Source organism: Odocoileus virginianus, chromosome 1 (genome assembly GCF_023699985.2).
Source record: "Odocoileus virginianus isolate 20LAN1187 ecotype Illinois chromosome 1, Ovbor_1.2, whole genome shotgun sequence".
Lineage (NCBI taxonomy): Eukaryota > Metazoa > Chordata > Mammalia > Artiodactyla > Cervidae > Odocoileus > Odocoileus virginianus.
The window spans coordinates 268755-290538 of NC_069674.1; the positions used below are offsets into that span (position 1 = coordinate 268755).

Sequence of the window (21784 nt, forward strand, 5' to 3'; positions counted from 1 at the left end):
ATCTTCTTGCGGTGCACGGACTATCTACTTGTGGAGGGTGGCCTCAGTAGCTCTGTGGCATATGGGGCCTCAGTTCTCAGATGGGGGATGGCACCCTCCCCCCCCTGCACTGGAAGGTGGAGTTTTAACACTGGGCCACCAGGCAAGTCCCAACCCTGGTTGGGTTGGTGGTTTAACACCAAAGCCGCTGAACTGCACGCTGTAAATGGGTAAACTGTATTATATGTGAATTGTATCTCAATAAAGTTGCTTAAAAAGTGAGAAAAAAAGACACAGGAAAGAAATCCAGTAAAACTAAAGATATTTGCCTCTGGATGGTCCAAATACAATTATCTTTTTCTTATTTACTTAGTTAGTTTATTTGTAAATCTTTTATTATTTTTTTAACCACAGAATACAGTGTGAGATTATTTGTTGAAAAACTGTATATATATCTCCAGCCCTTGGTGAGTCCTTGATGTGTGATAGGTTATATCTTTATCCAAGTAAAACTGTGAGCAAGAACCAGTAATACTGTTCAACACAATGGTGTTGAGTCCAAGCTCACTCTGCTCACTGCATTGTCATGAGCCTGACCATGAGCCATGAATCTGAGAGACGAGGTGTTGAGACAAGGAAGAGACTTTAGTCGGGGAACTGGCAGACCAAAAGGATGGCAGGCTAGTGCCTGAAAATAACCATCTTACTGGGGTCTGGACGCCAGGTTCTTTTATAGATCAGAGAGAAAGGAGCAATGAGGAACTGAAGTCAAAAGGCAGAATAGAGGGAGATGCAGTGGGGAAGCAGAGTAAAAGGGTCTTTCAGTTCAGTTCAGTCGCTCAGTCATGTCCGACTCATCGTGACCACGGACTGCAGGACAGCAGGCTTCCCTGTCGATCACCAACTCCCGGAATTTACTCAAACTCATGTCCATTGACTCAATGATACCATCCAAACATCTCATCCTCTGTCGCCCCCTTCTTTTCCAGCCTTCAATCTTTTCCAACATCAGGGTCTTTTCAAATGAGTCACTTCTTCGCATCAGGTGGCCAAAGGGTCTTTAGTCTTGCAAAATATCTCCAAGGGACTGTCCAGCCTTTGGAAGGGGCCTGTTAACCTCTTCTATTCACAAGCGGGCAGGGATGAACTGTCTCTACTTGAGCTGAACAAGGCAGTTTAGTTTACAGTCGAGCAGAGGGGCAGGGTCCTGCAGGCAAGCCACTGAGTATGATTGTTAATAATAAAAACAAACCAAAGAAACAGGTTCCAACATGGAGTCAGAACTGGCTTCCTCCCTCCAACAACTATAAGAGGATACCACCATATTTAAGAGAAGTCTTCTCTTCTAACTGTACACAAATTAAAGAATCCTGACAGATTTAGAGCTTCAGCTCAGCGCCGCTCACAAACCCCTGAGGACCTGGCTGTGCTGGGAGGTGGCTGCTGACCCAGCAGGTGGAGCCACTCCAAGGCTCAGGGCGGCGCAAGGGGCGGTTCCACGAACATCTGCAAATGTTGGGCGTAGGGTGAGGGGCAGGCGGGGGGGGGGGGGGGCTCCCCATGCAGGGAGGGGCGGGACAGGGTCTGGTGGAGGGTGGGGGGCAGACACAGGCCTCCCCGCGAAGAAAGGGATGGAACAGGGTCCGGTGGAGGGTGGGGGGCAGACGCGGGGCTCCCCACACAGGAAGAGACGGAACTGGGTCGGCGGAGGGTGCGGGACAGACGGGGCTCTGAGGAGCTCCGTACTCTGCTTTGCTCTGTCTATTGTTTCAGACCTGTCGGACACCACACCACACAACGAACTGTCTCCCTGGACCGATCGCACGGAAGGAGCAAAACCCTCAGCGGACGCAGGCGAGTGTCCAGAGGACGGAGCTCAAACCCACAGACCAGACCCTGGACCAGTCTTGTTTACGGTTTCCTGTCTTGATTGCTTATCCTCAAATCTGTGTTAAATATAAAAAAGCAACACAAGATTACAAATAGCTAGATAGAGAAGCCAAATTACCTTCAGGTACTTCAGTCCATTCAGGAAAAAAAGATGGAGGGCTAAACACTTTCAAAGTGAAGTTTTCGCACTGAAGCAGTGATGCTGATAAAGTTCTCCTTGTAAGAGATTCCTTCAGCCCCTCCTCCGGGAAACCCTCAGGGAGCCGGAGCTGGGCTGAGGCAGAATCTGGGGCTCTGACCACCAATGCGACAAGCGCACTCGCACTCCCTGGAGCTCATCCACAAGTGGGCAGAGACCCCGAGGCTGGCACTTATGGAGCAGCCAGAAGGCAACTGAGGCTAAACTTCCAACACTGTGGCCACCTGATGTGAAGAGCCAACTCACGGGAAAAGACCCTGATGCTGGGAAAGACTGAAGGAGGGAGGAGAAGGGGACAACAGAGGATGACATGGCTGAATGGCATCACCGACTCGACGGACCTGAGTCTGAGCACACTCCAGGAGGTGGTGAAGGACAGGGAGGCCTGGCGTGCTGCGGTCCACGGGGTCGCAGAGGGTCAGAGACAACTGAGGGACTGAACAGCAGCAGGAGACTTCCAGAGACAGGACCAGGGAGGCCTCGGAGAGGAAGTGGCTCTGAGCCAGCCACAGCAAGGGCCGTGCCAGCAGGCGCAGAAGGGCACAGGGCTCTAAGAGGACCATGAGCAGCTGAGGGATTTACGAGAAACGCGGGGCCCTGGGAGCCTGTGTTCTCTGCCGGCTGCCAGTTCTGGGTTTAACCCTCCTGTCACTGGCACAAAGCAGCAGCTGCTTGTGGCCCAGAAAGAAGAACAAACCCCTCCCCCCGCTGACCACTCACCTGTCACCATGTCAGTGATACTGGGTGTGGGCAGAGGCCGTCAGCCCAGGGTTCTCCTGCCCCTAAACTGCTATGATAACTGTATAGTTAAGAGAACTTATGTACTCACATCATCTTTACACAAAGCTGTTAACACTAAAGCATAAAGCAAACGTGCCTCAGTAGACTTTCCATTTCCAGTAGAAGAAGCGCAAGAAAGTCCTAAGAAAACACAGTGGGAGGTCATTTCACTGGAGTCAGGTCTTTAATTCAAACCAGTGAATATGTCATTTTATAAAAGACTAAGAAAACTGTTCACTAAAATATATTTTCATTTGGAGTGTTTAAACATCTCATGATAAATTTTACAAAGCTGTTTTGAAGACGAGTAGAAATATCCTTGGAAAACAGTGTCCCATACGGCTCTCTGCTGCCTTTGCAGTTCAGTATACACTAAAAGATTTGCTGTTTCCATTCAAAACCAGTGATTTATTTAGGGCGTCCTGAAGTGGTAGTTTTGAACAGTGACTTCTGCACAGACACACGCCTTCTATCTATACAAATGCACATGCACCCAGTGGAAGCTTGGAGCCACCGCATGACTTCTCGGGGTCCCGCCGCCTACGGGCCTTCCCGCAGCAGCAGCCGCAGCCTCTGCAGTTCATCACTGGCCGGGGTTGCCCACTCCCGCCGCAGGTACTGGACGTCCACGCTCCCAGAGGCTCTGGCCAGCACCAGGGCCAGGAAGCCACCGCGGGTTTTCTCTGCTTCCCCCACAACGGTCATGGCCAGCAGCCTGAAATCGAGAAGCACATGCGGTGTGACCCAGAGTCACCTGATTACCCGCCTCCCCCAGGCGTAGCAGGAGGAAGAGGAATGCTGAAAACACAGTGGGCAGCTCTCTGACATCAGTCTGGGGATGGCTTTCTGGATCTGACTCCAAAAGCAAACAGGTGGGATGACTAAGAAGGTAGAAGAAGCCAGAAACAAACAGGAAGGGCCACCTAGAGATGGAGAAGACATTTGCCAATCCTATGTCTGTTAAAGAGTTAATATCTAAAATATATAAAGACTCATACAACTAAATAGCAAAAAAAACACAAGTAATCCAATTACAATATGGGCAGAGGACCTGAACAGACATTTTTCTAAAAAAGACACACAGATGGCAAAAGACATGTGGAAAGATGCTGAACATCACTAATCAACAGGGAAATGCAAATAAAAACTACACTGAGATATCCACTCACAACACTGAGATATCAACATCAGAATGGCCATCATCAAAAAGATATGAAATAACAAACATTGGTGAGGACACAGAGAGAGGGGGCCCTCGGGCACTGTAGGTGGGAACGTCAACTGGTGAAGACACAGTGAAAAACAGTGTGGAGGCTTCTCAAGATCTAAAAATAGAACTAACATGGATCCAGCAATTCCACTCCTGGGTATTTATCCAAAGAAAATGAAGTCAGTATCTCAAAGAGATATCCACATCCCCACATCCACTGCAGCACTGTTCACAACAGCAGGACATGGAAACCACCTCAGTGTTGGGTATGGGACATCCCCATGTCCACTGCAGCACTGCTCACAATAGCCAGGACGTGGAAACAACATGAGTCGGGTGTGGGACATCCCCACGTCCACTGCAGCACTGCTCACAATAGCCAGGATGTGGAAACAACATGAGTCGGGTGTGGGACATCCCCACGTCCACTGCAGCACTGCTCACAATAGCCAGGATGTGGAAACAACATGAGTCGGGTGTGGGACGTCCCCATGTCCACTGCAGCACTGCTCACAATAGCCAGGATGTGGAAACAACATGAGTCGGGTGTGGGACATCCCCATGTCCACTGCAGCACTGCTCACAACAGCAGGACACAGAAACAACCTAAGTGTTGGGGCAACCTCACGGTACACGAAGATTCATACTGGGAAAAGTCTCCCTCACACAGGCCACGGCATCCTCAGCACCGACTCTGGGCCAAAACCAACAAGGCTCAATTGTGAGTCAGTGTGCAGCCACGGGAGGGGGTCTGGCTCCTACAGCTTCTCTGTCGGCCACTGGTGACAACACGGATGGACCCTGAGGGCATCACTCGAAGTGAAGTCAGTCAGAGGATAGATACTGTGTGATCTCACTCACACGTGAGCCTCCCCCATCTAAAACAAGCTCAGCTCACACACAGAGAACTGACTGGTGGCCAAATGAAGGGGTGGGGGTGGGCCAAATGGGTGAAGGCGTACAAGCTTCTAGTCATAAAACAGCAAGTCATGGGAAGCAGTATGCACGACAAATGTACTTGATAACACTATTGCAAATCTGAAAGTTGCTAAAAGAGTAAACATTAAAAGTTCTCATCACAAGAAAAGAATTCTGAAACTATGTGAGGTAACAGATGTAATCCTCTGATAATATATGCAAATATCAAATTATTATATTGTACACTTGAAACTAGCATATTTTACATCAATTGTACCTCAATATAAACAAAAAACAATAGATAATACTTCTTTAATCCTGAGACTATTTGGGGCTATTATGAAATAAACCCATTTTAAAGTGGCTTTTTCAGAACTTAAATATAAAAATAATATTTAAATTTAAATATATAAATACAAGTGAATATAAACTTGGAGAAGGAAATAGCAACCTACTCCAGGATTCTTGCCTGGAGAATCCCATGGACAGAGGAGCCGGGCATGGGGCTGCAGAGTCAGACAGGACTGAGAGATTAACACAACAATAAAGTATGGTGGCCTTATACATAAACCAAGACAGAAGACCATCAGTGATGGGTCTGCAGAAAGTCACCTGTGGCGTCTCACCCTGGGCTTTCCCAGACTCACCTGTCTGGACAGATGGGCTGCCGGGCCACAGGCCCCAGATCGCTCTCCAGGAGGTCCCACACGTACACACAGGACGTGTCGTCCTGCACCAGAAACACGGCTGGCCTCGTCAGGGACCACTGCAGGCTGGTGACGGCACGGCCGCAGGTGCTGTGGTCCCACTGCAGGAGCGGGCGCTCTGCGGTCAGGCGGTGCAGCCGGATGCTGCCATCAGAACAGCCGGCCTGGGGCAGGCGGGGAAAGGGCATCACAGTTCTTCCCTCTCTTTCACTCAAACTCAGCAGCCAAGGAAAATTCTCAGAACATTAGCTTTCACACTTACACAGCAAAAACACTTGGTTTATTCTTTTGCTTCCCAAACATCAAATCATAACATTCCATCTTGTTCTCACAAATCACAAAGGTGGGCATTTGGAGATCCTGACACACACTGTACCTCCTCCCTCCAAAGAGGGCTGATAATCAGTGACCTCCGTGAATATATAAATAGGTGTTTATTTTTTAACAAAGCTGAACATCACTGATTCAAACATAGGAGATCAAGACTGGAAAGACTGACTTAAAAAAAAAACCCATATACATTTGTACCAGTAATACGGTTTTATATTCCTTTTCAATTGAATTTCCCATAAAACAAAACTTAGCTGGTCTAGTAAAAAAATAAATTTTTAGCCTACTAAAATTAATTCCTTTTTACTCAATATATTTACTTCTTCACATATTTAATCTTCCCAAAAAAGCAGAGGCAAGAGACAGTAATCACAAAAGGGTCTGTGAATCCCAAAATGGAGGAAACAGACTTATTACAGATAATAGGAGCTGGGTTCGCACTGCTGGGAGGGCAGGGGAGGAGCCCAGCCTGGGACTGGGGCGTGGCATAAGAGGACACCTTGACAATGTCCTGGACAACACGCACTCTGACTGCCCAGGCCTGGTATCTAGGTGTCTTTCTCCTAACAGGAGCCAAGACTCCTTGGAGTGATGGCTGATCCCAAGGGTTCCTGTACGGGAAAGCGAGAGGCGCTCACGGACCCAGTGCCCCTGCCCTAGGGGGACCATCTGAGAGCAGAGTATATGGAGGCAGTGACTCCGAACCCACTGAGGGCGCCGAAAAGCCGTGGTGTACACGTTAGGAGGGAAAGACACATGAGCGGGAGAGGAGGTCTTCCCACCAGGGTGGCTCCCACGAGTAAGCAACAGGGCGACAGAACCACCCTGCAGAACAGGGGTCCTGGGACAGAGCCACCCTGGGATAGATCCGCCCTGGGACAGATCCGCCCTGGGACAGAGCCGCCCTGGGGACAGAGCCACCCTGGGACAGAGCTGCCCTGGAACAGATCCGCCCTGGGGACAGAGCCGCCCTGGGACAGCCGCCCTGGGACAGAACCTCCCTTGGGACAGAACCTCCCTGGGGACAGATCCGCCCTGGGACAGAGCCGCCCTGGGGACAGAGCCGCCCTGAGGACAGAGCCTCCCTGGGACAGAGCCGCCCTGGGACAGAGCCGCCCTGGGGACAGAGCCGCCCTGGGGACAGAGCCGCCCTTGGGACAGAACCTCCCTTGGGACAGATCCGCCCTGGGGACAGAGCCTCCCTGGGGACAGAGCCGCCCTGGGACAGAACCTCCCTTGGGACAGAACCTCCCTGGGGACAGATCCGCCCTGGGACAGATCCGCCCTGGGACAGAACCTCCCTTGGGACAGAACCTCCCTGGGGACAGAACCGCCCTGGGACAGAACCTCCCTTGGGACAGAACCTCCCTGGGACAGATCCGCCCTGGGACAGAGCCGCCCTGGGGACAGAGCCGCCCTGGGACAGAGCTGCCCTGGGGACAGAGCCGCCCTGGGGACAGAGCCGCCCTGGGACAGAGCCGCCCTGGGACCGAGACGCCCTGGGACCGAGACGCCCTGGGACAGATGCGCCCTGGGACAGATCCGCCCTGGGACAGAGCCGCCCTGGGACAGAACCTCCCTGGGGACAGAGCCTCCCTGGGGACAGAGCCGCCCTGGGACAGAACTGCCCTGAGACAGAGCCGCCCTGGGACAGAGCCTCCCTTGGGACAGAGCCTCCCTGGGACAGAACCGCTCTGGGACAGATCCGCCCTGGGACAGAACCTCCCTGGGGACAGAGCCGCCCTGGGACAGATCCGCCCTGGGACAGAACCTCCCTGGGACAGAGCCTCCCTGGGGACAGAGCCGCCCTGGGACAGATCTGCCCTGGGACAGAACCTCCCTTGGGACAGAGCCTCCCTGGGGACAGAGCCGCCCTGGGATAGATCCGCCCTGGGACAGAACCTCCCTGGGGACAGAGCCGCCCTGGGACAGAACCGCTCTGGGACAGAACCTCCCTTGGGACAGAGCCTCCCTGGGGACAAAGCCGCCCTGGGACAGAACCTCCCTTGGGACAGAGCCTCCCTGGGGACAAAGCCGCCCTGGGACAGAACCTCCCTGGGGACAGATCCGCCCTGGGGACAGAGCCGCCCTGGGGACAGAGCTGCCCTGGGACAGAACCTCCCTGGGGACAGAGCCGCCCTGGGGACAGAGCTGCCCTGGGACAGATCCGCCCTGGGACAGAGCCGCCCTGGGGACAGAACCTCCCTGGGGACAGAGCCGCCCTGGGGACAGAACCTCCCTGGGACAGAGCCGCCCTTGGGACAGAGCCGCCCTGGGGACAGAGCCGCCCTTGGGACAGAACCTCCCTGGGACAGAGCCGCCCTGGGGACAGAGCCGCCCTGGGACAGATCCACCCTGGGGACAGAGCCGCCCTGGGACAGAGCCGCCCTGGGGACAGAGCCGCCCTGGGACAGAACCTCCCTTGGGACAGAGCCTCCCTTGGGACAGAACCGCTCTGGGACAGATCCGCCCTGGGACAGAACCTCCCTGGGGACAGAGCCTCCCTGGGGACAGAGCCACCCTGGGGACAGAGCCGCCCTGGGGACAGAGCCGCCCTGGGAGAGAACCGCCCTGGGGACAGAGCCGTCCTGGGACAGAGCCTCCCTTGGGACAGAGCCTCCCTGGGGACAGAGCCGCCCTGGGACAGAACCGCCCTGGGACAGAGCCGCCCTGGGACAGAGCCGCCCTGGGACAGAGCCTCCCTGGGGACAGAGCCGCCCTGGGACAGAGCCGCCCTGGGACAGAACCGCTCTGGGACAGAGCCTCCCTTGGGACAGAGCCTCCCTGGGACAGAACCGCCCTGGGGACAGAGCCGCCCTGGGACAGAGCCTCCCTTGGGACAGAGTCTCCCTTGGGACAGAGCCTCCCTGGGAGCAGCAGGAGCTCAGCCCACACATTCCCCGCCTGGCCCTGACTGATCAGACTGGGAAAGAGGAGCCCACAGTCAGGACAAGGCCTGTCTCTAACCACGAGGAGACACCCCCTGACTCAACTCGGGGCATCAGGTGCCCAGGTCCTCTGTGAGGTGCTGAGTCTATTCCCAGGTGAGGGCAGTGAGGATGGGACACAGTAAATGGACAGGACTCCTGACCTGGGCCACGATCCTGCTCACAAAGGACACTGGTGGGACAGCCACGGGGCCGCAGTCAGGCCTGCAGACAGCAGGACTGGTGGACCGACCCGTGGCCACAGGAGGTGAACGCACATCAGCCCCTGGGGTGGAGCACCCTGGCCACACGCGGGCCACTGCACACTCAGGGCGGGCGGGGAGTGCTCTGCGCCATCCTTGTAACTTCTCTACAAACGTACATTAGGTCAGAATAAAAAGTGTAAATAAGATCCACACGACAGCACAGTGGAACCAACGGCACTGACCACGCAGATGGGACCTCAGGAAGCCAGGAGCCAACGCATACAGAACCAAGTGCTGGAGACTACAGCAGACACTGCCAAGGCGTCAGTGCTGACAAACAGGCGCCCTTACCAGGAACACGGGCTCCGCAAATGGTGAGAAGTCAATCACGGTCACCTTCACAGGCCTCGGGCCCTGCTGCTGGGGCCGGAACAGCCTGGGAGACGCTCTGAGGTCCCGTCTGCTGCCGTGGCTGACAAGGCCCTGTGGGGAGCGAGGGGGTGGGAACCAGGCGGGCGAGGCTATTTAAACAACATTCTGATCAGAGCAAACCAGAAGCTAAGCTCCAGTGAAGATACTCATCAAGCCACTGTAGCCACAGAAAGAGGTCTAGACGGTTACTCACCACGTCTGTGCCGACAACGAAGTGATTAGGGTCTGAAGGCAGAAATTTAACGCTCAGTGTCTGCACAGACCCCCAGGATTCATAACCTTTATGAGAAAGGCTGGAAGAAAACAGCAAAGATGGACAGATGGGCAGTCTTGAAACTGTCAGGGCAAAGGTGACACCAGTACCTGTCATCGGCCAATGGACACGTCTCCAGTTCCATTTTCTAGGCTCTGGACATCCCTTCACCCATCCCATCACTCACTCACTCGCCCACACTCCACGTGTCCCCTCCGTGTGTCCCGTGCCACAGCAACAAGGGGACAGGCCACCAGGACCCCCTCAGTGGAGGCCTGGCGGCCCCAGGGTTCCCCCCACCCCAGGGACACCCACGTTCAGCGACCGAGGAAGGGGGCTGAGGCTGGCGAGGTGGCTCTGAGCTCCGGGGCCGGGCAGCTCCGTCCCCCTCCTGCCAGATGCCAACCCTGTGGGCCGCAGCAGCCACGGGTTGCTGGTCTGCACTTGGGGGCCCCTAAGGGAAAGGCCCCACAAAGCAGCTGACAGAGCACACTCCGTGTGGCCAGCGTGTGGGCGAGGTCTGAGTGGATGTCTGCTGCACCCCGACAGGGGCTGGGCACTGCTAGGCGTTCTGTGGGGGAGATCCAACATCAGCTCCAGGTGACACTTCCTTTAAAGCAGTGAAGACCATTGCAATGCAAGGCATGAAGTGACAAAGCCGTAATGGAGATGAGGAGTCTCACGGAAATTCCACGAGGGGCTGGGATTGCCCAGGGTGGAGTCTGCAGTTTATTAGGTGGGTTTTTGCAAACATTAACAGATTCCTTGTTGTACTTATACTGAAAGGAACGGCAGGTAATGTCTAACCACAAAGCATGCATGGATTCATTAACACAACCCTGGGGTGCTCCAACTGACGAACAGCAGGGAGGCTAATATCAGGACTCTCCAGGTCAGTCGCAGGCTGGGAGCCAGCCCAGCTGCAGTGAGTGACAGGAAGAGACAGCTTTGGGAAATAACTTGAGACACATAAATATACACAATATTCATATAGCTAGTAAGGTTTTTACATCACAGTAAGTTATTTAAGTAAAAACAGAAAACTAATTTCTGAATAAAACTTTCACGTCAATGTTTTCAGTTTCTGAACCTCATCTATTTAATTTCAGGGTTGTATTAAAACTGGATGAAAAACAGTCAAATAGTACCAATTCATACAATAGAAAATATTTTTAGCTGTAACACCTGGTAATTGCATTTGTTACACTGACTCATTAACAGCAAACCAGTTAGCAAATAAACTACTTGGCAAAAAAACAATGTCAGAAGCCAGGATTCTCCAGCACCAGTCTGACCATAACTTATTACCTAAGGCTGTTTCCTCCTGTGGGAAACATGGCTTAATGGGCATAGACTCACCTGTCACTCAGCTGGATCGAAGTGCTGTGTACCAGTTTTATCCGTCCTCCAGGTATTAAACCTACAGAGTAACCAGGAATAAAGGCACCTCTTGGTACAAGTTATACCAAAACCCAAGCATCTGGAAATTCCTTTTCACTGTTTAAGGCCTGGGCTGGGAGAACATCAAAAGTAGGGCGGTGAGGGCTGCCCCGCCCTTGTGCAGGGGAGGGCCCTGCAGGTGCCTGGGATGAATTAGGAGCTGGCAGCTGAGGGCCTGGAGGGAAGAGGGCTGCTGGAATCAAAAGCCTTTCCATTTTTAGATTTGACTTTAAAACGGAAATATACTTCTAAAAGCAAAAAGTGAATATTCAACAGTCCTCCAGTTCCCCAGAGAAACCCTCCTCTGGAAATCTCCTCCCACTGGTCTGGGTTACCTGTGCTGGCGGGGACGTCCCTCCAGCCCCATCCCGCCCCGACATCCCCCACGCAGCCCTGCTCGCAGCCCAGGGAACAGAGCCGACTGCAAGAGAGGCGGAAAAAATGGCCCCTTGGGAGTGAAAGGCCGTTGCTGAGCCATGAAAGACGCCGGGATTCTTGGCCTCCAGAGGAGAGGAATTCAATCCAGGGTCAGAGAGGAGGCTTGATTGCTCAGAGCTTTTGTGTGATAAACATTTATTAAAGTATAAAAGAGACAGACAGCTTCTGACATAGACATCAGAAGGGGGCAGAGAGAGTGCTGCCTGTTGGCCTTCAGCAGTAGGTTATATTCCTATCAGCAGGCTGCTAAGTAGAGAAAGCAGATGTCTCAAAACTCAGAGGGCACCAGGCCCCTCACCCACAACAGGCGTTCTGAGATAACACTGACACCAGGTGAGTCGTCCTTGCCATAAAACCAGTGACATGAATCTTGAAGAAAGGGAGGTTTCCAAGCAAAGACATAGTCCCCTTAAAACATAGCTTAGGAGAACATTTGCGTGAGTAAAACATACTGGTTTGTCAAGTCGATTCTGAGTCTTAGGTGGAACCGACTTGAAGACAGACAAAGAGTCTAGGGTAAATACACAGTACATTAACATAGCTTAAGACAAACATTTCCATAAGAAAAATGCACTGGTTAGCTCAAAGTTTGAGACAAGTTGAGTTCAGGTGGAACCAGGTGTCATTATGGCAACACAGAATTTTAACAGAAGCCTCTTTTTAAATCTGTATAGAGAAGGGGAAAAAAATATAACACCAGTTTCCTCCTGTCGCTTAAGAGAGAGATAAAAAACATCTGCCACTTGCAGCCTATTTCCTCTGTTTGGAGACCCCTGGCCTCCCTGGCTTGTTAGCCTCTCAGGAGGGACCCCCGCAAGGCCCCGCAGCAGCACCAGGCTCCCAACACGGGCCCTGCTCGCAGGAGATGCCCCTCCTTCATTTCAAGAAGTCAGGGACAGTCAGAGTGGCTCTGGCCCTACTTTTTGGCCGGATCTATGGCAGCGCCTCCAGCCTGGTCACAAAACAACCAACTGGGGCTCTGAGAAGTGCAGGCTGGGGCTCCTTGGTGCCCGAGCCCTGGGCATCAGGACAGCAAACTGCCAGCCAACCCCCTCTCCCCCACCCAGGGGTAGGGGTACGGTCAGAGACCTCAGGGGTCACACCAAGGGCTCCTCAGACATGAGTCACAGGGACGCCCCAGGGGACGAGAAGCAGACGCCACGCAGGCACAAAGAGGACACATGTCCTCCTGCAACAAGGGCGTCAGGCCTGTGCAACAGTCGGCGGGTTATAAAATACACAACTTTAATCTCCATTTTCCATGTGGCGAGTAACTGATTCTTCAAAGTGATTCTGGGTATGTCTAATCTTTAGTGATTCTAGCAAACGCTGCCTAAAATTAGTTTTTTATTTTTAGTTACCTAAGTCACTTATTGAACCTGCAGCATCTGCCTTCTGTAATTCAACCACCACCTGAAACAGACCATCAGAGACGAGGGTCAGCACACAGGATAAGCGGGAAACAGTCTAAGCAAAGCACAGCTGTGATCAAGACAGCACATCACACGACATGCTAAGGACACAGTTGCTCCAGAAGGAAGACTAATGTTTAAATACTATAAATCCCCGACTTTGACCTTCTTCTTCCCTCCGGTGACAGGCCCTGAAGCTGCCCCCTTCCATCCCTTGTTCCCCCGGGAGTTCCCTGCAAGCTGCCTCATTCTGGTTTCCTGGCTGAGAGCCCTGCCACCTCTCACATACATGTCGCCCCATGCCCGCACACATCACCACCTGTCCCCCACCACTGACCATGTGCCCGACTTACCCACACATTGAGAAGCCCGCTTTCGTCCAAGGAAGCAATGTGGAAGGATAGGCCTGCCGTCTCTGGTGAGGACACAAGTGGGGAAGGACCGGCTCATAACCAGAAACCACGTCTCACACTGGAGCTCATATTTACAGAAGTGAAGGTCACATACCTTCTTGAGTAGAAAAGGGTGAAAGCACACAGCTCTGCCTCTTGCAGACAGACCCCGTGATGGGCTCTATTGCCTGGAGGGGGCTGCGGTGGTTCACGGACATCAGGACGCCGTCTGGGGGCAGAGCACAGGCAGTGTGTGCATGTGGTGGGTCACGGAGCACAGCCGCCTGTGCGGGGCACGCACGTGTCCGCAGGTGCCCAGCCACGCGCAAAACTGTGGAAGTGCACGTGTCATGGCTCTCGGCACGGCCGAGGAGCAGAGGCCACAGACCACATCCGCCTGGGCGGAGAAGGCGAGCGGTGTGTCTGCACAGCTGCAGGTGCAAGGACAGACTGGGGGGCGCGGGCACTCTCCACAGCAAGAGGGGGTCCCAGAGACAGCGGAAACTGCTTCCAGCTTCAGAAGGAGACAGAGGCTCGCAGCCAGAGCAGAAGCACCTTCACAGCCCAACAGAACAGAGCTCCTCTGACCTGGCAAACCCACCTGCAAAATGCCCCCTAGCAGAGGAAGACAAATGCCACACAACACTGCCACAGAAACTAGATAGAAAACGCAAATGGAAGCATTTCAACCTCTGACAATTCTCCCTCCAGAAACGAGCATGGAACAGAAAGACCAACGCCCAGCACCCAGATGACATCACAGGTTTCCAAAAAGCACTTGGAAATACATCTAACAAATAAAAACACCTGCAATCAGAAACCTAGAACAAAAATGGATTTAAAAACATCAGAAAGAAAATGAGAGTTAGGGTTGAAATTGAAGAAAAGGACAAAATGCTCTCTGGAACGGAGAATGACAGACTTCAGACTCAATGAACTGGAGGCCCACTGAGGAGGGGTGTTCTCCGACTCAAAGTTACTGGAACTTTGAAGGTTTTTGTGACAGTGTTTACATAGCAAAAAAAAAAAAAAAAAAAAAGAAGGAAGCATTTTAATAGAATATTAAGTTTCAAATCCTGAGCATTTCAGTGTTTGGTGGTGAATTCAAGCACTAATTAGTAATAGCAGCAGTTAGAAAATACACGATCTTAAAAGATACCTTTTCCAGTAGCAACGGATCCATAAGGTATCTATAAACTGACACATTCTCAACAGTGGCAATTTCACCCCCAAAGGGGGAAAAACTGGTTGTTGGAAGACAAAAGAAATGTTGTCTTTTTATGTATAAAACACAGACAAACTCACACTACATAAACAGGCATGCAGTATATGCATGGAGTTCCCCAGAGGGGGCCAGGAACAGAACATTGAGGGCTGGCCTGGTTAAGGGCTGGAGACAACCCAGACAAGTCTACCCAGGACAGTACTGAGAACACACGGACCCTTAAAGCACAACAGTCAGAAGCAGCATGTTGATTCACTTGGTGCAGAAGGCCTGCACAGACGCCCCGCTGAAGACAGACACCCGGCACCCTGCGATCTCAGGGACGCCAGCTGGAGCAGAAAGGCTGCCAGCCCGCAGCGAGGACCTGCGGCCGCCACACCTGCAGTGCAGACGCCCGTCCTGACCATGGACAGAGAGAACTGACCAGAAGAAGCTGACCGCTGGGCGGGTAAAGCCATGTGGCGCCCACGGGGGCCTGCCTGGCAGAGGAGTGACGTCCTGACCCAGCACACCATGACTTGTGGGCACTTCTCGCTAAGAGGAGGAAAGTTGACTCCAAGGTCGGGATGCTACAGGATCTCGGCCCTCACCGTGAGACAAAACAGAGACAAAACCTCGTGGGATGGTGAGGGCGGGGGGACCCAAAGTCAGCTGGGGGTGGGGGGGAAGAGTGACGTTCCTGGGCAGGAACGTGGAAGGACTGGAGACCACCTGGGTGCTGGCCCCTGCATGGCCAGTGTGACCACAGATAAGCCTCCCATCTCCCTGAGCACCGGGAGAGGCCCGGACAGCCTGCATGGGACACGCCCACACAGCATGGGGAAAAACCCCAGAACACAGTCCTCGTTTGAGGTTGTGGTTTTGGTTGTGATTGCAACAGTGGTTGGGCTTAGGTTGCAATCGGCTGTGGCTGTAACTGTGGTTGTGGTTGTGATCAGCTATGGCTGTGACCAGCTATTGTTAACTGTGGTCGTGGTTGTGGTTGCTTGTGGCAGCAGCTGCCTGGCGTGAAGTATGCACATGAGTCTAACTCGGGGTCCTGACAGGTCCAGTGGCTCTGGGTCCATCCCACCTCAAGGGGTCACTACCTCTCCTCTCCTCCAGCCCGGGCCATGGGCGCGCACAAACCAATGATCTCAGGCTGAGGCAACCCCGGCGCCCCTTCGCTGAGGACCTGGAGCCCCAGAGCTGACAGGACAAGCAGCCCATCACTGCTGTCACCACCCCAGCCACCCCAGAAAGATGCTGTTCCCCTGGCTGGCACAGGCCTCCTGTGCCTCGAGGTCAGGGCATCCTCTGGGGCGACCTGCATGGAGAACGCAAAGGGGCCTCGCAGCTGCTCCGGGGGACCCGAGCCGGTGGGCGGCGTCACTGACCAGTGGAGAAGGTGGGGGTCCTGAACGTCCAGGAGCACCCGCTCAGCGTCACGCGGAGATGGATCCTGGGGTCCTCCCTCAGGTCCCACACGACCACCGAGCCGTGCACGGTCCCCGCAAACAGCAGGAAGGCTTTCACAGGGCTGAAGCAGCAGCATGTGACCTAGAGAGCCGCATAGAGAGCAGGGCTGAGGAGGGGGGACCGGAGGCTGGGGCGGGTGGGGCCGGGGCCAGAGAGCCAGGGCCAGGTTGGGGTGCAGGGATGGGGAGGTGGGGCCAGGCAGAGGTGGGGCCAGGGACAGGGATCGCCGGGCCTCAGGGACTCTATATCTGGACACGGGGAACCGCGGCAAGCAGCTGGCCCCTCTGAGGGTGCCCTCTTTGGGACACGGGGTGGCGGCCGCAGGGTGTCCGGCACAGCTGAGCCGCCCGTCATTTTATCTATACCCTGCATCACAGTAAGCTATGTTCAAGCCCCCAGCACGACGAGCAGTGGAGTGAAAACCAGATGTTTCTGAAGTCCGGAGCCACAGGATTAGAAACAGAACTCTGCCCTGCACCTATGTAGTCGCCACTCCACAGTCCCACTCACCAGGAGCCGGGAAACACACGCGCTAAGGACTCGGAAAATTCCAGGCACGGGAAGAAACCTCTAAAGCACCCGTGACCCAGGCGGAGCAAGCCGGGACGCTCACTTCCACTATCCCAAGGATGCCAGGCTGGTGCCTCCATGAACCCAGAGCCAGGCGGACGCCCACTCTCAGGGCCCTGGGGACTGTGGCCACGCGGCCCCTCAGTCAACCCGGTGCTTCGTATTAAGAGCTCCTGCACCCTCACCCCGCACATGGCGGCGGGACGGAAAGCCGTGACCCCGGACACCCCTCCCTGGGGCCCACGCCCTCAAGTCACGCCCTCGGCCCCCCCAAGCTGTACCTTCGACTCGCACACCAGGACCTTCTGGGGCCCTGACGGCTGCCGGATGTCCCACACACAGAGCACGTGTCTGTGGTCCAGCAGGGGCACCAAGGCCTTCCCCGGCAGCCCGTGCACAGACACCAGCGTGCGCCGCTGAGCCTGACATGCGTGCAGGCAGGACACTCTCCGGTCTGCGGACAAGACAAGAAAAATGCTCCAGAACCCACATTACATTAACACACAAGGTTACTCCAGTATGTTTCAGCTTAGTGAAGAAGACATGGTCTTTCAAAGATGCTATCGCCCAAAACCAGTGTTTTGATGAGTGGCCAAGCTCAACTCGAAAACGTCTGGGTGGCCTCATTTGAAAGAAGCCACCCTCCTCCACACGCAGCTCAGCACGGCCCAGGACCCCACCATCCACCATCTACTTCCCAGGGGTGCGGAGGGGACCTGGGGAGCAGGGGGTGGGGGGGCATCATGTCTGCCCAGTCAGTGCTTGTCCGCCTGCAGCAGGGCCCTGGACGGCCTCCTCCTGACGCCTGCCCTCAGACACTGTCCAGCACCCTTGTTCGTCTGGGGATGCGAGGTTTCTGTCTGTCCACTGCGGCTCCAAGGCCCACGACCTGCCCGCATGCCCGGGTATCTGCGGGGCCCTCAGAAGGAAGGCTGGGCGGCCAGCACTGGACGGCCACTGACACTGAGAAGGGCCCACCGCTCCCTCCAAGCTCAGGGAGCTCAGGTCACGGGCACCTGCGTCCCAACTTCCCTCTGTCACCTTAAAACTCACTTTACTAAAACAGACACAAGAAAAACTTCTGCTCTGCCCACCGGTGGAACTAAAGGGCAAGTCCCAGACAACACACCTGCGTCGTCCTTCTCTGAGGAAGGGTTCTGTGGGAGTGTGGCCTCCCCACCCCCCCACCGCCCCCCTTCCCCCACCTCCCACCCCCCACACTGTGCATCACCCCCTCCCAATCCCTGCTCCAGTCCAGGGATCAGAGGAAAGCACTTCTTAAACTCCTGTTTCCTGGGGTGGAGAGGGTGGTGGATTTGTGGGCTTCTGTGTTTTCAATGCTACAATTTATCCTTTTTCTAATAGGATAACTCAACTTTTAAAAACAAAAACGTGCTCAGATAACATGTGCTTGTTAACTTCATGCCACTGGTGTTAATGGTCAGTGCAGAGAGCTGGACGTGACTCTGAATCTTCACAGAAACTTCTAGAACAAGTGGCAGCCACACACTAGGTCCTGCCGGCCCAGAGTCACCCTGGAAAGCACTGCCCACCCTCCTGTCCTCAGACCACGACCCCGGCCCCACCCAAGCCCTCACCAGCTGGCAAGGCAGAGACTCACTGAAGAACTGAACACATGAAATTTGTTCAGCTTCTGATGTACGTGGGAAGACACAGGCTTCACTGGGGCAGCGTTTGTGCTGTGACCACAGATCAGCTCAAATCTCACCACACAACTCCCACCTGGACTGCCTGCAGCTCCCCCCGGTCCTCTACCCAAGAAACCAAAAGAAATCAAGAGACGCAGGACTGAAAACAAATTTTCCCTTAAATCACTGCTTATCCCCCTGGTGAGGACTGTGGCACACACACTCGAGGCTGCAGAAGCCGAGCCTCTGCTCTGGCCAACAAAGCCCTTCAGGAGGCCCTGTGAGAATCACCGTCATGGGGTCCACGTCCACCCTGAGGGCTGCTTACCCTGCAGGAAGGGCAGGCTGGTGTCCAGCCGTGCGCAGCTGTCGCTGAAAGGCAGGGTGCAGTCCTGAGCCTGGGACACCCAGCCCGGCTCGGCCACTGCCCGGTCCTCTTCAAGCAGAACTGCCATCACCTGCAACAGTCGCATGAGCAGGCCTTCATCAGCACAAGCAGACGGACTCGTTTGCAAAGAAAAGCAAAAGCCGCAGAGCACTACCTGAACCTACTCATCCCTTAAGTTAACCGAGCCCCAGACTCACAGAAACGACCAGAAGCTAGACTGCCCCTTCCGCAGAGCAGTACAGACTACCAAGTAAAGCTCGCCTCTGTAACTGCAGAGCCACGATGCAACGCTGGTGCCGATTTCCACGGCAGAGACCCGGGGGGGGGGGAGGGGTGAGGGGCCCTCCAGCTCCTCGAGAAGAGACGGGGCACAAACATGTTACCCACAGCAACACAGCATGCCTGCCTGGGCTGCAGTGCAGGCCAGCGTGACACCAAGTCCTGCCACTGCCCTTGTGGGAGCGGGGTCACACTCAGGACGGCTACGGGGAGGGGGAGGTAGTGGACACAGGGACCCTGAAGTACACAGGACCCTCTGACCTTTGTATGGGCTTTGAAAATTCCCATAACCACCCTTCAAAGTCATGAGTTTACGAGTTTTAAAACCCTAGACGTGTGCTCACCTTGCCAATTTAGTTATGTCTGTTCTTCTGTCTACATTTACTCTAAAATGCAGGCAATCAGTACTACTGTTCAGAGTCCAAACAGCATGTGCAGCACTGGGTCCCCGCCCCCCGCAGAGCATACCTGGCAGGCTGCCCGCAGGAAGCTGGACAGACGGGGCGTGTCGACTTTCGGGACGATGGCACTATCTCCGGGACCACCCTGCTCACTCCCTGAAAAACAGCTCACATAAACCCCTGCTGAGGGGAAACCCACCAGGTGGGCTCCCAAACCCACCAGGTGGGCTCCCAGTCAAGGCCACACACCTGGAAGGGTGTGTCAGCGAACCAAGACCCCAGAAGGAGAAGCCAGGAGGTCATGACCCACCCTCCAGAGCCCAGCTCCTCCTCATTCCTCACAGGAAACTGTTCACAGAAAGTCTGTAAGCAGAGTCCTACGCAGAGCATCATTTCACTGTGCATATGTTACATTTAGGATCTTGCTTCATTCCCAAGGCAAACCACTCAACATCACAGTAACCCAAGTCAATGCCCCAACCACCAGTGCCACGTTGACCAGTTCTATGACATCTGCAACACCTTCTAGAACTAACACCAAAAAAAAGACGTCCTTTTCATGATAGGGGACTGGAATGAAAAATGGGGAAGTCAAGAGATACCTGGAGTAACAGGCAAATTTGGCCTTGGAGTACAGAATGAAGCAGGGCAAAGGCAAATAAGAGTTTTGCCAAGAGAACGCACTGGTCATAGCAAACACCCTCTTTCAACAACACAAGAGAAGATTCTACACATGGACATCACCAGATGGTCAATACCAAAATCAGACCAATTATACTCTTTGAGCCAAAGATGGAGAAGACCTATACAGTCAGAAAAAACAAGACTGGAACTAACTGTGGCTCAGATCATGAGCTCCTTATTACAAAATTCAGACTTACATTGAAGAAAGTAGGGAAAACCACTAGGCCATTCAGGTATGACCTAAATCAAATCCCTTACGATTATACAGTGGAGGTGACCAACAGATTCAAGGGATTAGATCTGGTAGACAGAGTGCCTGAAGAACTATGGACAGAGGTTTGTAACACCACACAGGAGGCAGTAACCAAAACCATCCCCAAGAAAGAGAAATGCAAGAGGGCAAAATGGTTGTCTGAGGAGGCCTTACAAATAGTGAGAAAAGAAGAGAAGCAAAAGGCAAAGGAGAAAAGGAAAGATACACCCATTTGAATGCAGAGTTCCAGAGAAGAGCAAATATAGGTAAGAAGGCCTTCTTAAGCGAACAATGCAAAGAAACAGAGGAAAACAGTTCAGCACCACCAAACCAGCTCTTCAACAAATGCTAAAGGATCTTCTCTAAACAGAAAACACAGAAAAGATTTATAAATTTGAACCCAAAACAACAACATAAATGGCAACAGGATCATACCTATCAATAATTACCTTAAATGTAAATGGGTTGAATGCCCCAACCAAAAGACAAAGACTGGCTGGATGGATACAAAAACAGGACCCCTATATATGCTGTCTACAAGAGACCCACCTCAAAACAAGGGGCACATACAGACTGAAAGTGAAGGGCTGGAAAAAGACATTTCACGCAAACGGAGACCAAGAGAAAGCAGGAGTACCAATGGTCGTATCAGATAAAATGGACTTTGAAACAAAGGCCGTGAAAAGAGACAAAGAGGACACTGCATAGCGACCAAAGGACCAATCCAAGAAGAAGACATAGCAATTATAAATACATACGCACCCAACACAGGAGCACCGCAATATGTAAGGCAAACGCTAACGAGTATGAAAGGGGAAATCAACAATAACACAACAATAGTGGGAGACTTTAACACCCCACTCACACCTATGGATAGATCAACTAAACAGAAAATTAGCAAGGAAGCACAAGCTCTAAATGACAGAATGCACCAGTTAGACCTAAATGATATCTATAGAACATTTCTCCCCAAAACAATGAATTTCACCTTCTTCTCAAGTGCACACGGAACCTTCTCCAGGACAGATCACATTCTGGGCCATAAATCTAGCCTTGGTAAATTAAAAAAAAAAAAAGAAATCATTTCAAGCATCTTTTCTGATCACAATGTGGTAAGATTGGATGTCAACTATGGGAAAAAAAACTATTAAAAATACAAACATATAGAGGCTAAACAATACACTTCTGAATAACTGACAAATCGCAGAAGAAATCAAAATATGCATAGAAATGAATGAAAATGAAAAGAAAACAACCCAAAACCTATGGGATTCAGTAAAAGCAGTGCTAAGCAGAAGGTTCATATTACAAGCTTACCTCAAGAAACAAGAGAAAAATCAAATATATAATCTAACTTTATACCT

At 53.1% G+C, this 21784-nt stretch overlaps 1 protein-coding gene across 4 annotated transcripts in view; it reads right to left on the reverse strand.

Moving 5' to 3' along the window:
- Positions 1-3228: 3228 nt before the first annotated feature.
- DYNC2I1 (dynein 2 intermediate chain 1) overlaps positions 3229-21784 on the reverse strand; it is a 47814-nt gene continuing 29258 nt past the window's right edge. For all 4 annotated transcript variants that reach the window (XM_020886171.2, XM_070478065.1, XM_020886172.2 and 1 more), the window contains 12 exons: positions 19551-19639; positions 18744-18873; positions 17048-17220; positions 16115-16277; positions 13629-13742; positions 13475-13536; positions 13071-13122; positions 11191-11251; positions 9772-9871; positions 9498-9629; positions 5624-5847; positions 3229-3563 (listed from right to left, as the gene is read on the reverse strand). In XM_020886171.2, the coding sequence (XP_020741830.2) occupies positions 3389-3563; positions 5624-5847; positions 9498-9629; positions 9772-9871; positions 11191-11251; positions 13071-13122; positions 13475-13536; positions 13629-13742; positions 16115-16277; positions 17048-17220; positions 18744-18873; positions 19551-19639 (1475 nt within the window). In that variant the 3' untranslated portion in view covers positions 3229-3388. The remainder of the gene's footprint in view (positions 3564-5623; positions 5848-9497; positions 9630-9771; positions 9872-11190; positions 11252-13070; positions 13123-13474; positions 13537-13628; positions 13743-16114; positions 16278-17047; positions 17221-18743; positions 18874-19550; positions 19640-21784) is intronic.